This window comes from Malus sylvestris, chromosome 10, assembly GCF_916048215.2.
Source record: "Malus sylvestris chromosome 10, drMalSylv7.2, whole genome shotgun sequence".
Lineage (NCBI taxonomy): Eukaryota > Viridiplantae > Streptophyta > Magnoliopsida > Rosales > Rosaceae > Malus > Malus sylvestris.
In genome coordinates this window covers 41,022,871-41,035,913 of record NC_062269.1, presented here as the reverse complement: position 1 = coordinate 41,035,913, position 13,043 = coordinate 41,022,871, and the positions used below count along the sequence as shown (strand labels likewise).

Here is a 13,043-nt window from a genome sequence, read left to right as displayed (position 1 = left end):
AATTTTGTTTTCTTTTATCATCCATGTCTTTCTTTTATCTCTTCTTGTATGCGACTCTATTGTGCAAACCAAGTACTCGATGAAATGCCTCAATTGACAAACATTGGTAGTTTTCAACATTACTCGATAATTTCCTACTACTGCCCTCGACAAGCCTCTACTGGTCATAGTAGTTGTCAACATACGTTTGCGTAAGCTTTTGGCAAATGTCCGCAAGAATCGGCAAGTACCCACTAGGTACTCGATGAAATGGTCCATTGAAATTTTATTTTTTTGGGTTGAAATTAAGACTTTATTTGAAAATTATGTCTCCATCACTGCAAACACGTATATAATACGAACATCTTGAAATGACTTATCACATGATGGGGTGTGAGGGTGAACAACCTAGTAGTGTAGCGGTCCCATTAAGTGGGCTACATCTCTCAATTGGCCAAATTTAACACTCAATGGGCCAATGATGACAAGAGAAAATTACTTCAAAAAATGTCATTGTAGTAATTTTTCAAGTCAATAATGCATTGTTCTATATTTAAATTTTTAACCTTTTCACATGGTGATGAATGAGAAATTACTATAGTAAATCATGTTGCATGAGAGTTCTCGGTACGCATGAAATGAGTGTTATACTTTTAGTTATTGAATATATGTCTCTTGAAGTTTAAGGAACTTCTAAGTTCGAACATCCTTGCGGGTAAAAATCAATAATTTTTTTCAGGACTCTTTGTTCCATGATGCTAGAACTAAAAAATCCTCAGAAAAATCCACACCAAGCTGGAATTTCCCATACAAAACTGGCGAGTCTGGCGTCACATTCTACCACTCCCGTCCCCATTCATTTTACTTTGCTTCAAACTCCTATGTTTTTTTTATCTCTCCCTTTGTTTGCTTTTACTATGAATTTGATGATAAAGACAACGGCCCACTGAGATAGCTTCAACACCAACTCACATTTAATATGAAACAACAAATGATAAAAGTCGGTGATGCGACCCAAATTTTAAATTAATTTTTTAAATTAAATGATGTGATTGTTAATGGTTAAATTATGTTGATTAATGTGCTTATTTCCTATAAGTGACATATTTTTTGGTTTAAAAACTTGATCTCACTAATATTGTCCTTTGAGCCCACCTGAATTATCAATTTTTATGTGTAATGCTAGAGAAATTAAATTTGTAGACAAAATTTACAAATTAAATGATGTATCACCAATAAAAATAAATACGTTATTAATGCTTAAGTTATAATCCAATTATTTGTTTAATATGTAAAATTTTGTCTACAGTCCAAATCCGGTTGTATGAGATGAGAGGAACTCTTATGGCAAACACTTAGGCCATCTCCAACCGAGGGCTGGCCAGAGGGCTTGTTTTAGCCCTCTGGCCCTCTAAGATATTAATATTTTAATGAACAGTACAATGCCATATTTGCCTCCGTCTCCAACCGAGGGCCAAACATAATTTATTATTTAAAAACTACAACTTAAATTAAAATCCAACGACTAAGTGACGTCAGCTAGCCGTTGGATTTGAATATTTTTTTTTCTATAAATAGGGTGGATATTGGGCTATAATTCACACAACTTTGAATTCAATCTATTTCAATTCAAGTTTGCAATGAATTCCAACTTTGGATCCTCTTCGGATTCCAATTGGGGGTCCTCATCCAATTCCAAATTGGAAGCAAAATGGGCGTAATTGAGACGAGAAGATGAGGAGTCTAATGAAGAAGTTTAAGTAAGGCGTAACAAACAAAACAAAGCAGTAGCCATGGCTGGGGCCATGGTGTGTCAGCCAACTGAGGAACAACCTCAATGGGTTGGCTTTGTTACTGGTCGCTCTTACAAACCACGAAACAAAGCGATGGTGCATGCCAATTTGTTGAACAACTACTTCAACCCCAACTCAGTGTACACATGAGAGGATTTCAGACGTCGCTTCCGGATGAGGCGTCATGTCTTCGAGCGTTTACTTCCTGATGTCTAGCACGTCAATCCATACTTTCGACAGAAGTGGGACAGAGCAAGCTGCCTTGGTTCTCACCTCTTCAGAAGGTTACTGTTGCACTCCGAATAATGGCCTATGGCTCCCTACCTGATTCGATGGATGAAATCCATGGTATGTCTGAGTTTACATGCCTTGATACTCTTGAACAATTTTGTGACACAATTGTTCAGGTTTACAAAGATGAGTACCTCCGCGAGCCAAATCAATAAGATTTGAATTTGCTCATTCGCAAAGCTGAAGACTGTGGGTTTCCGTGTCACGCCCCAATCCCGACATACGTCCAAGATCGACACATGACGTCCCTAAATGCTCGTAACTCAACATACCCCTCCTTTTGAATATGCACAAAATATAATTCAAGATCCAAATGCATAATAATTTTGCGTATAGTTTATGGCTGCATATAACCTCTTCGTTAGACTGCCTACGTACCCTCAATAGGGATCAAGCCATTCATAGTTCAACTTTTCTCTACACTCAAATATTCATCACATAAACTGCCATATTTCAACATAATGCACAATTCAGAGCGTGCAACATCTCAAGGAACAATCGACGAGGCGCAATAATAATCTATAGCCATATTGGTCAATGGTATATCATAATCATAACAATTACATCCAACAACATCCAATAATCACACCAAATAATAACCCATACAACACACCGACATGTAGGGCTAGAGCGACACAGTTCGGCCGAAGACTACATCTTTGAAGTTGAAATCAAATACAAGGAACCAAGTCACCAAAGGGATTCCGGACCACTCAACGGAATCAACTCAGGATACGATTCCGGACCATCACTCAACGGAATCGGGGAGTACCATGCATATAGAACCACCCAATGGAATACAAGCTAGATACGATTCCAGACCATCATTCAACGAAATCGCAGAATAAAAGGGATTCCGAACCATCACTCAACGGAAACCGAGCCAGGGTACGATTTCGGACTATCACTCAACGGAATCCGAACCAGGATACGATTCCGGACCATCACTCAACGGAATCCGAACCAGGATACGATTCCAGACCATCACTTAACGGAATCGAGTGGAAGACCAAGGGATACAACAACGGCTTAAAGAAACAATACAAGAACCAAGTACTTAATTTAGAAGGGCTAAATGACACAAAAAGTGAAATAAGGAAACAAGATGTGAAACAAGTGTCTAAGTAACAAACCCCATGACAATAGGTTAACGGTCCACTACTAGCCCTCACATTTCATCACATCAATCCAATCATACAATAGAAACCATATTTCCAAAGCACAAGTCAAATCATACTTAATGAAAATAGATCGATGGCCAGAAATAAAAATAACACTTCAATAGAATTCACATTCAATAAACATAGGTCTATGGTATGTATATATATAAAATTTACATTTCAATAGAATTTCATTTATAACCCATATCATATTCACAGATGATATTAATATGAGAAATCAAGGTAATAGCTATATCACATATATTCAAGTCACTCTCAAACCAATGTGGTCCCACTAGATTTTACTTAGCCTTTCATAGTACTAATTTTATTATTTAGAACGTTTCGAGACATGTTGACCAAAAGTCAATTCTCGATCAACAGTAGGATCCACAACGCTACATCATTTGATCCAGTAGATCTACACATCGGATTCTAGATCCGCAACTTCCTAAGGTCCACATTATGCTCAAAAAACAACATACTAAAATCTCAACACAATCCGACGGTCGGATCTCTGCCAATTACTAGAATTAAGTGGCGGTCAACAATATATTTTACAAACTTAGAAATCCAATTAGGGAAGATACATATGTCGGATTCGTGATCCGTAAGTTTCTATGATCCAAAAATATTATGTTCTATCACGCATTAAGGTTTGGTGACAATCCAACGGTCGAATCGTTGATTCACAATTTGACCAAGTAAGGTATCGTAATGAAACTAAGTCCACACAATCAAATTACGTCATACGGATATCAATTATAAAATCAAGGTATCTATTTGAACTTAAAAGGACATCGTCGGCCCACTAGCCAGGCCGCCGCCCCGATTTCCGGAAAAATTCAACTATTTTTAAAAATTACCAAAAATTATAAAAATGAAGATCTCAATGAGTAGAGTAAGTTTTATACCTGTGGCCAAGTCCAATTTTGCTGGGAAATGCCCCAAATTAGCTCGCACCCGTTGGAAACCTTAGAATGGGTGAGCTTCGATTCGTCCACTCTGGTGTTCTGTCGCCCCTAAAACTGATTGGGCTTTGTTCCAGGGCTCAAGGGGAGTCTAATGGTGGTGGAGATCGACAGGATTACAGCGGATCGCCATCAAACCATCCCTTGAACTTCGGTGATGGTCCTCACGAATTTGGACCTAAAAACCCACAATCTTGGGTGGAGATGATAGATGGGAGATTGTGGAAGAGGTTGCAGGTGGTGGATGTGGCGTTTCAACAGAAAAAATGGCAGGAGGAAGCCGGAATCAAGTCGGGTTGAAACCGGGTTGGTGGTGTGTGCACGGGTTGGAAAGAGATAACCCTTTTTTTCTTTTCTGCCACTCTCGTGGCTTTCTTTTCCTCTTCCTTTCTTTCAGACACTCCCGTGGCTTTTTCTTCTCTTTTCTTTTCTTTTCTTTTTTTCTTTTTTATCTTTCTTTTTTACAACAACTTCAAACGTCCGTAACTATACTATTATAATCCGGACTCGCAAACGGCTTTCGCCTATGCGTTCGTGATCTCGATATCTATTCAACAATATAAATTGTGACCTCGAATGGTCTACGGATTTTAAATAATTAATTTCCTGAAAAAATAATATAAAATCTCTATAATACCAATACGTAGATTATAATAATGAAATCCAGGAACGAGATTTCACATTCCGGGCATGATAGGGTCATTAGACTGCATGCATTGGGATTGGAAGAACTGTCCCACTAGATGGCAAATAGGCTTTATCGGAAGGTTGAGAAAGCTAACTGTTATGTTAGAGGCGGTTGCCTCATATGACACATGGATCTAGCATGCTTTCTTTGGAGTCCCTGGATCCCAAAATGACATTACAATTCTTAGGCGTTCACTCCTTTTCAATAACTTGACGGAAGGTAAAGCACCTAGACTTGACTATTACATCAACATCCGTTAATACAATATGGGGTATTATTTGGTAGATGGCATCTACCCAAAGTGGGCGACACTTGTCCAAGCAATTCCAAACCCTAGGAATGACGCAGAAAAGTTGTTTACTTTACACCAAAAGGCATACCGGAAAGATGTTGAGAGAGCTTTCGGTATTCTACAAGCACGGTGGAAGATCATCAGCGAACCGGCAAGAGGGTGGAGTCGAGAAAATTTGGACTCCATCATGATATCTTGCATCATATTACACAATATGATAGTGGAGGATGAGCAAGATGGTATATTGATAGAGAGTCCAATGACGACCAAGAAGATCCAAATAGGTCAAGAAGGGCTCATGCAAAAATATATGATGGGCCTAATTTGCCTTTCAAACCAAGAACTAGTAGTATCTCTATAAATGAGTACATGAGGCTATAGAATGATACGTTCTCGTGCTACAAACAAGTACCTACAACAGGATCTTGTTGCACATCTTTGGGCCAAAAGAAGCATGGAGTAGGCGTTTAAGTTTTATGTTGTTAAATGTTTTTAAAAATATTGTTTAAGTTTCATGTTGTAAAATGTTTTTTTTATGTTGTATAATTTGTATGTTGGTTAATGTTATTTAATGTTGTTTCATGTTACTTAATTTAATTTAATGTTGTATAATGGCTTAGGAAGTTATAGGAAAAAAATATAATTTAAAAAAAAATATATGAAACAAATTTTGTGAAATAGAAGTTAGAGGAAAAAAATTGAATTTAAAATAAAATGAAACAAATTTTGTGAAATAGAAGTTATAGGAAAAAATGGAATTTAAAAAAAATATGAAATAAATTTTGTAAAATAAAAGTTATAGGAAAAAAATAGAATTTAAAAAAAATATGAAAAATAGAAGTTATAGGAAAAATTTGTAAATAAATAATAATAATAAAACTGTATAAAAAAAAATACAAATGCAACGGCTAGCTGACGTCAGCTAGTCGTTGCATTTGAATTTAAGCTTAAGCATTCCTGTCGGTTATAACCGACAAGATTAATGTTTTTTCTGGCTAGCCCCGGGCCCTTTCATGCCATCTCCAACCGAGTGCTGGCTAGAGGGCTCGTTTTAGCCCTCTATTAGCCCTCTAACCCTCCAAATATTAATATTTTAATGAACAGTACATGACCATATTTGCCTCCGTCTCCAACCGAGGGCCAAAAGGCCAAACATAATTTATTATTTAAATTTAAAAACTACAATAACTTAAATTCAAATCCAACAACAACTTCAATTTAAAAACTACAATTTATATTTAAAAATTACAACTTAAATTTAAAAACGATTAATTAAATTTAAAAACTACATTAACTTGAATTTAAAAACTACAACAACTTAAATTTAAGGAGAAATTAGGTTCTCATCCTTACTTTTGCTACTCCATTGATTAAAACCTTATTCTTTTTCAATTTTTGATCAAGGTCCTTGGTATTAATAACATCATTAATTATTTCAATAATAAAATATTTTTTATTTCTAAATATATTCATTTAATGTTAAAAATGTTACCATTAGTATATTTTTATCATATATTTTTATTTTTAGTTTGTACCCATTTTTAATTTGTACCAATTTTCTTTTTAGTTTTAATTTGTACCCATATATTAATTTCTTTTTGTGCCCATATTTTTTAAAGTTTTATTTGTATTTGTACCCATATTTTTTTATTTATTTGTACCCATTTTTATTTTTGCTAAATGTACCCATGCTAATTATATGTACCCATTCATGTAATTTTTTCAAATTTTTAATCTTAAAATGTACTCATTTTTAAATATACCAATTTGTTATATGTAAAATGTACCACTTTAAAATCTATTCAATTTTTTTCTAATCCATTTTTAAACATATATGGGTACATTCTTTTTTCTTTGATTTGAGAATGTATCCATGTTAAGTTTAATCGAAAAAAATTACTAATATTATTAAGCCTAATATCTCTTTCTTTCTTTTTTTTTGATTTTGAAGAATGTACTCATATTTTGATACAATAATTTTTTGGTTAATTTTGATGAATGTACCCATATTTATATACACACACACACACACAATAGTATATTTATATTTTAATATTTTTAATCCCACAAATTATGGTTTTTTTATTTAAAATCTCATTAATATAAACAAATATAAATATAAATTTTTAATTTAAAAAATATAGTAATGTACATAGAAATAAATTATCACATTAATTTCAGGGACTTTAATCAAAAATTGAAAACCAATAAGGTTTTAGTCAAAAAATATTCATAGTTAGGGACCCCATCCAAAGTTTCCCTAAATTTAATATCCATAATCAACATTATCTTCATCATTCGACATTATAGGAGTATAGTCAGAGGTAAACAACTATCACCGGGTCATAATTGTTTTTTTCCTATAGGTATTTATAGGAAAAAAATTAGAATTTTTGAGAATTCAAAAAAAAAAAAAGGCTAAAAAAACCTAAAAAAAAAAAAAAAAAATTAGAATCCAACGGTAACTGGCACCAGCTAGCCGTTGTATTCAAATTTCTTTTTAAGCATTCCTGTCGGTTATAACCGACAAGATTAATGTTTTTTCTGGCCAGCCCTTGACTGGCTGCATGCAGCCCTTTGGCCTTTTTAGATTCCGTGGGACCCTCTCAGATTCCACGAGCCCACTGGCCTAGCCCTCGGTTGGAAATGGTTTTCGGGCTATTTTCCACCCTCTGGCTCTTTGGACCCTTCGGTTGGAGATGGCCTCAGATTCCGTGGGACCATCTCAGATTCCACGACCTAACCCTCGGTTGGAGACGGTTTTTGTAAAATAAAAGTTATAGGAAAAAAAATAGAATTTAAAAAAAATATGAAAAATAGAAGTTATAGGAAAAATTTGTAAATAAATAATAATAATAAAACTGTAAAAAAAAAATACAAATGCAACGGCTAGCTGACGTCAGCTAGCTGTTGCATTTGAATTTAAGCTTAAGCATTCCTATCTGTTATAACCGACAAGATTAATGTTTTTTCTGGCTAGCCCCGAGCCCTTTCATGCCATCTCCAACCGAGGGCTGGCTAGAGAGCTCGTTTTAGCCCTCTGACCCTCCAAATTTTAATATTTTAATGAACAGTACATGACCATATTTGCCTCCGTCTCCAACCGAGGGCCAAAAGGCCAAACATAATTTATTATTTAAATTTAAAAACTACAATAACTTAAATTCAAGTCCAACAACTTCTTAAATTTAAAAACTACAATTTATATTTAAAAATTACAACTTAAATTTAAAAACGATGAATTAAATTTAAAAACTACATTAACTTGAATTTAAAAACTACAACAACTTAAATTTAATATCCATAATCAACATCATCTTCATCATTCGACATTATAGGAGTATAGTCAGAGGTAAACAACTATCACCGGGTCATAATTTTTTTTTCCTATAGGTATTTATAGGAAAAAAAATTAGAATTTTTGAGAATTCAAAAAAATAAAAATAATAATAATATTAGAATCCAACGGTAACTGGCACCAGCTAGCCGTTGGATTCAAATTTCTTTTTAAGCATTCTTGTTGGTTATAACCGACAAGATTAATGTTTTTTCTGGCCAGCCCCTGACTGGCTGCATGCAGCCCTTTGGCCCTTTCAGATTTCGTGGGGCCCTCTCAGATTCCACGAGCCCACTGGAAATGATTTTCGGGCTATTTTCCACCCTCTGGCTCTCTGGACCCTTCGGTTGGAGATGGCCTCAGATTCCGTGGGACCTTCTCAGATTCCACGACCTAACCCTCGGTTGGAGACGGTTTTTTAACTATCTTCGACCCTCTGACCCTGTGGACCCCACCCCTTCGCCGCCGCCGCGGCACGCGCTTTGCTTTAGTTGATACTCAATATAAAAACCCCCCGCGCTTGCTTTAGTTGATACTCAATATAAAAACCTATGATTTTATGATCAGTCATCAATATATGAAAAACATGAATACCCTTGTTTTGATTTTCTCCATTTTTACTCTGCCCAGCTTTCTCACCAGTACGGAAGCAGTAGTATGGCTTTTCACATACTGCCCAAACACCACCACCTTCACCCCAAACTCCACCTTCCAGTCCAACGTCAACCGCCTCCTCTCCAACCTTTCGTCCAACGCCAACCGCTCCTCCAACGGCTTCTACAACGTCACCGTCCAAACCACAAACAACGCCGTCTACGGCCTCTTCCTCTGCCGCGGCGACGTCGTGGGCACCGACGCTTGCGGAACCTGTGTAGCCAACGCAACCGCCGTGGCCCGACAACGCTGCCCGGTAGAAAAACGGGTAGTGATCTGGTACGACGAGTGCATGCTACGCTACTCCAACGAGTCATTCTTCTCCACCGTCACTGATTGGCCCGGACTTTACATGCGGAGCACGCAGAACGCCACCGACCCCACGTTTCAGTTCAACAAGGTCATAGAGGCGAGTGTGAACCAGGCAGCCAGTGAGGCTGTCGGAGACGCCGACAAGTTCGGGACGAATCAGGCAAATGTTACTGGGTTGATTTCGGTGTACAGCCTCGGGCAGTGCACGCAGGACCTGTCGGCGATGGATTGCAACCGCTGTCTTCGGAGGGCCATAGCCCTACTTCCGGGTTGCTGTTATGGGAGACTCGGAGGACGATACGTGTTTCCGAGTTGTAATGTTAGGTACGAAGTCTACCCCTTCTACGCCCAGAACGCCTCGTCAGCACCTGAGCCTGCACCAGGGCCGCCTCCTCCTCCTCTCCCTCCTCCTAAAGGTAAAGTGACCAAATCTTCAATTCAAAATTAATTTTTAAAGTTGACAACTTTAAAGTTTAAGCAAATGTCAATTCGTTGAAATTTTATTCGAGCGATATCATACAAAAAAAGGGGTTCAAATTTGAGTGTAAGGGGTATAACCGTGACTGACGCTTCTGCTTTTAAGCATTTTTGCTTGAAATGCTTTCATTAAAACTCTATTAAGTGCTTCTAAGCATGTACTTCTTCGAAAAGTGCTTCTATTATGTAGTTTAAGTTTTTCTCCCAAATGTTGTCTGAAAAGCGAACTGTCACAAAACGTTTCTAACCTTTTTAGAAGCCCCAATCAAGTGATTATTGTATTATCAGATTAGTTTGTTAGGTAATTGATAGCTATTGTGGACTTTGGAACAGGGGAATATGGTGTTGTGCTGTGGCTGCTGATTGTACCCATTTTTTAATATTTTTTTTATTTTGCAGGAAAAAGTAAAATCCCAACTAGTACAATTGTTGCCATTGTTGTACCAATATCTGCATCTGTGCTACTTTTTGTTGTGGGTTACTGCTGCATAACAAGGAGAGCAAAATACAAGTACAATGAAGCAGCAGCAGACGAACCAAGCGGTAGAAAAATATATCCTTCTCCACTTCTCCTTTTGTTTATTCTCATTGATTCTCCTTTCATTTATTCCTCGTCTATAAACATTGTGCTTCTATGGCTTGGTCGGTTGTGCAGGTGAGAATGACATTACTACTGTCGAGTCTTTGCAATTTGATTTTGCTACCATCCAAGCAGCCACGAGCAATTTCTCCGATGATCACAAGTTAGGCGAAGGTGGTTTCGGTCAAGTTTACAAGGTATGTTAATCAGTATATGATATGAGTGCTCCTTCAGGTCTGCAAAGTTCAAACTTTTGTGCATGCAAAATCTGAATAATTTTGGAGCCTCAGAAGCTGTCCATGAATGCCATGAGTGGACATTCCATTGTTTGGTTGATGTTTTCTCGCAGGGTATACTTTCAAACGGTCAAGAAGTAGCTGTGAAGAGGTTATCAAGGGACTCTGGCCAAGGCACAGAAGAGTTTAAGAACGAGATGGTATTGGTAGCCAAGCTTCAACACCGAAATTTGGTTAGGCTCTTGGGATTTTGCTTGGAAGGCGAAGAAAAGATTCTTGTTTATGAATATGTGCCCAACAAAAGCCTTGATTATTTCCTATTTGGTTTGTACACTCAAACATCTGATTGTCTTTCCCTATTGCAATAGCAGTACTATATGTGTCGATGATAACTGGATTTTTATGGTTTTCAGACCCTGAGAAACAAGGACAATTGGATTGGTCAAGACGTTACAAGATTATTTCAGGAATTGCTCGAGGAATCATGTACCTGCATGAAGATTCCCGACTTAGAATTGTACATCGTGATCTCAAAACCAGCAATATATTGTTAGATGGGGAGATGCATCCAAAAATATCTGATTTTGGCATGGCCAGGATCTTTGGGGTTGATCAAACTCAAGCAGACACAAATAGAATTGTCGGAACATTGTAAGTTACCTATTTCATTCTTTTCTCACAACCACTTTTGTTTTGCAATTATTGAATTGAATCTGAAATGTTTTCTCGTTACATCTTTGTTATAATTTCTATACTGATTTTTATGCTCCTTGTAGTGGTTATATGTCTCCCGAGTATGCAATGCACGGACATTTTTCTGTCAAGTCCGATCTGTATAGTTTCGGTGTTTTAGTGCTAGAAATCGTCAGTGGCAAGAAGAACAGTTACTTCTTTCAGACGGATCCAGCCGAGGACCTCATGATCCATGTAAGCTCAAAATGAATTAGTATTCTGTTCTCCTGCATTGACGTAGCATCATGCGTTAAACTTTTGAATTTTATGCAGGCTTGGAAGTTATGGAGAGACGGGACACCTTTGGAATTGTTGGATCCATGTCTGAGAGACTCTTATTCGAGGACTGAAGTAATCCGATGCATCCACATCGGCTTACTTTGTGTTCAGGAAAATCCAGCTGACAGGCCTACAATTCAATCAGTAATTCTCATGCTCACTAGCTACTCTGTTACTCTGCCATTACCTCAACAACAGGCATTTTTCCTCCGAAGTAGAGCAGTGGGAAACATGTCAGAGGCAACGCTGGACTCCGCTCAATCTATCAACAAGTCATCTCCGTCTGTTTATGAAGGATCTATCACTGAATTATACCCTAGATAGTGTGAACAGATAAGCTAATACTGTTACGGATTGTATTATCTGCTTATATATACAACCTTCTCTAGACAATAACAAAATGCACCAACATGGTATCATCCGTCCTGAAAAAGATGAACGTTGTGCACTTAGAATTTATACGCCGAATTTCTGTTTATATGATAATAAATCACAAACTTTTGCAGGTGCTCGGACTGCACGTATCTGTTTATATTTATTTGTTAGAAAACATGAAACTTGAATTTCATTTCCTACTGATCGACCATTGGTAGGATTGAAAACATCAGAGATGCAAATGTAATATGTATTCTGAATTTCTTCAATGTCTTGATTTTCCACATAACGTGATTGACACGGCTTAGTAAGTCCTTTAATCTGTAATAACCGAATTAAACATTTTGACACTCATTATCGTAACCATCATTTTCAAGCATCTTCCTCAAATTTTACATACTACTTTTTTCATGTATTATTTACAACGTATAGACGTACATAGAACAGAAAAAGAAGATTATGCTCTTTTCTGCTAACCCATAATTATTTTAGTACATTGTAAATTTATTATGTGACACAAAAACTTAAAGGGGTAGAGAATCAAAGAAGATTCAATCCAGACCATGTAATCAGAAGAGATTCAATCCATACCCACAAAGGAGGAACCTTTTCCAAGATTCTGAAGACTAAAGAAGTCTCAAAAGCATTAATTGAACGTGTTCAATAGCATAAGTTGATTAGGTCAGTTGGTCAAGACACTTTCAGCCCTGTTATACCCAAGTTCAAGTTTAAGAATAGTAGCCTTGTAATAAGAAAGAAGCAAATAAAAATAAATAAATAAATCAAAGATGTAATTGTTGAATATTTGAGGAGGAAAAAAAGGGAAGGATAGTTTGGCCGAAATTTCCAATCGTCTTAACTCTTGGGACAAAACTTGTCTGCCGGTT

The 13,043-nt window shown here is 36.8% G+C and overlaps 1 protein-coding gene across 1 annotated transcript; it reads left to right on the top strand.

Annotated features, from left to right (window-relative positions):
• The first annotated feature begins 9,049 nt into the window (after nucleotides 1–9,049).
• LOC126585203 (cysteine-rich receptor-like protein kinase 10) lies at nucleotides 9,050–12,519 on the top strand. Its single transcript, XM_050249624.1, has 7 exons — nucleotides 9,050–9,893; nucleotides 10,354–10,497; nucleotides 10,610–10,731; nucleotides 10,884–11,094; nucleotides 11,184–11,421; nucleotides 11,547–11,697; nucleotides 11,776–12,519. The coding sequence occupies exons 1-7, from the start codon at nucleotides 9,071–9,073 to the stop codon at nucleotides 12,103–12,105; spliced, it is 2,019 nt and encodes a 672-aa protein (XP_050105581.1). The 5' UTR covers nucleotides 9,050–9,070; the 3' UTR covers nucleotides 12,106–12,519.
• The last annotated feature ends 524 nt before the right edge of the window (nucleotides 12,520–13,043 follow it).

Coding starts and splice junctions, on each gene's coding strand:
- LOC126585203 (XM_050249624.1), top strand. CDS start 9,071: ATGATCAGTCATCAATATATGAAAAACATGAATACCCTTGTTTTGATT. Junction 10,732..10,883: donor GTTTCGGTCAAGTTTACAAG/GTATGTTAATCA, acceptor GTTTTCTCGCAG/GGTATACTTTCAAACGGTCA. Junction 11,698..11,775: donor CCGAGGACCTCATGATCCAT/GTAAGCTCAAAA, acceptor AATTTTATGCAG/GCTTGGAAGTTATGGAGAGA.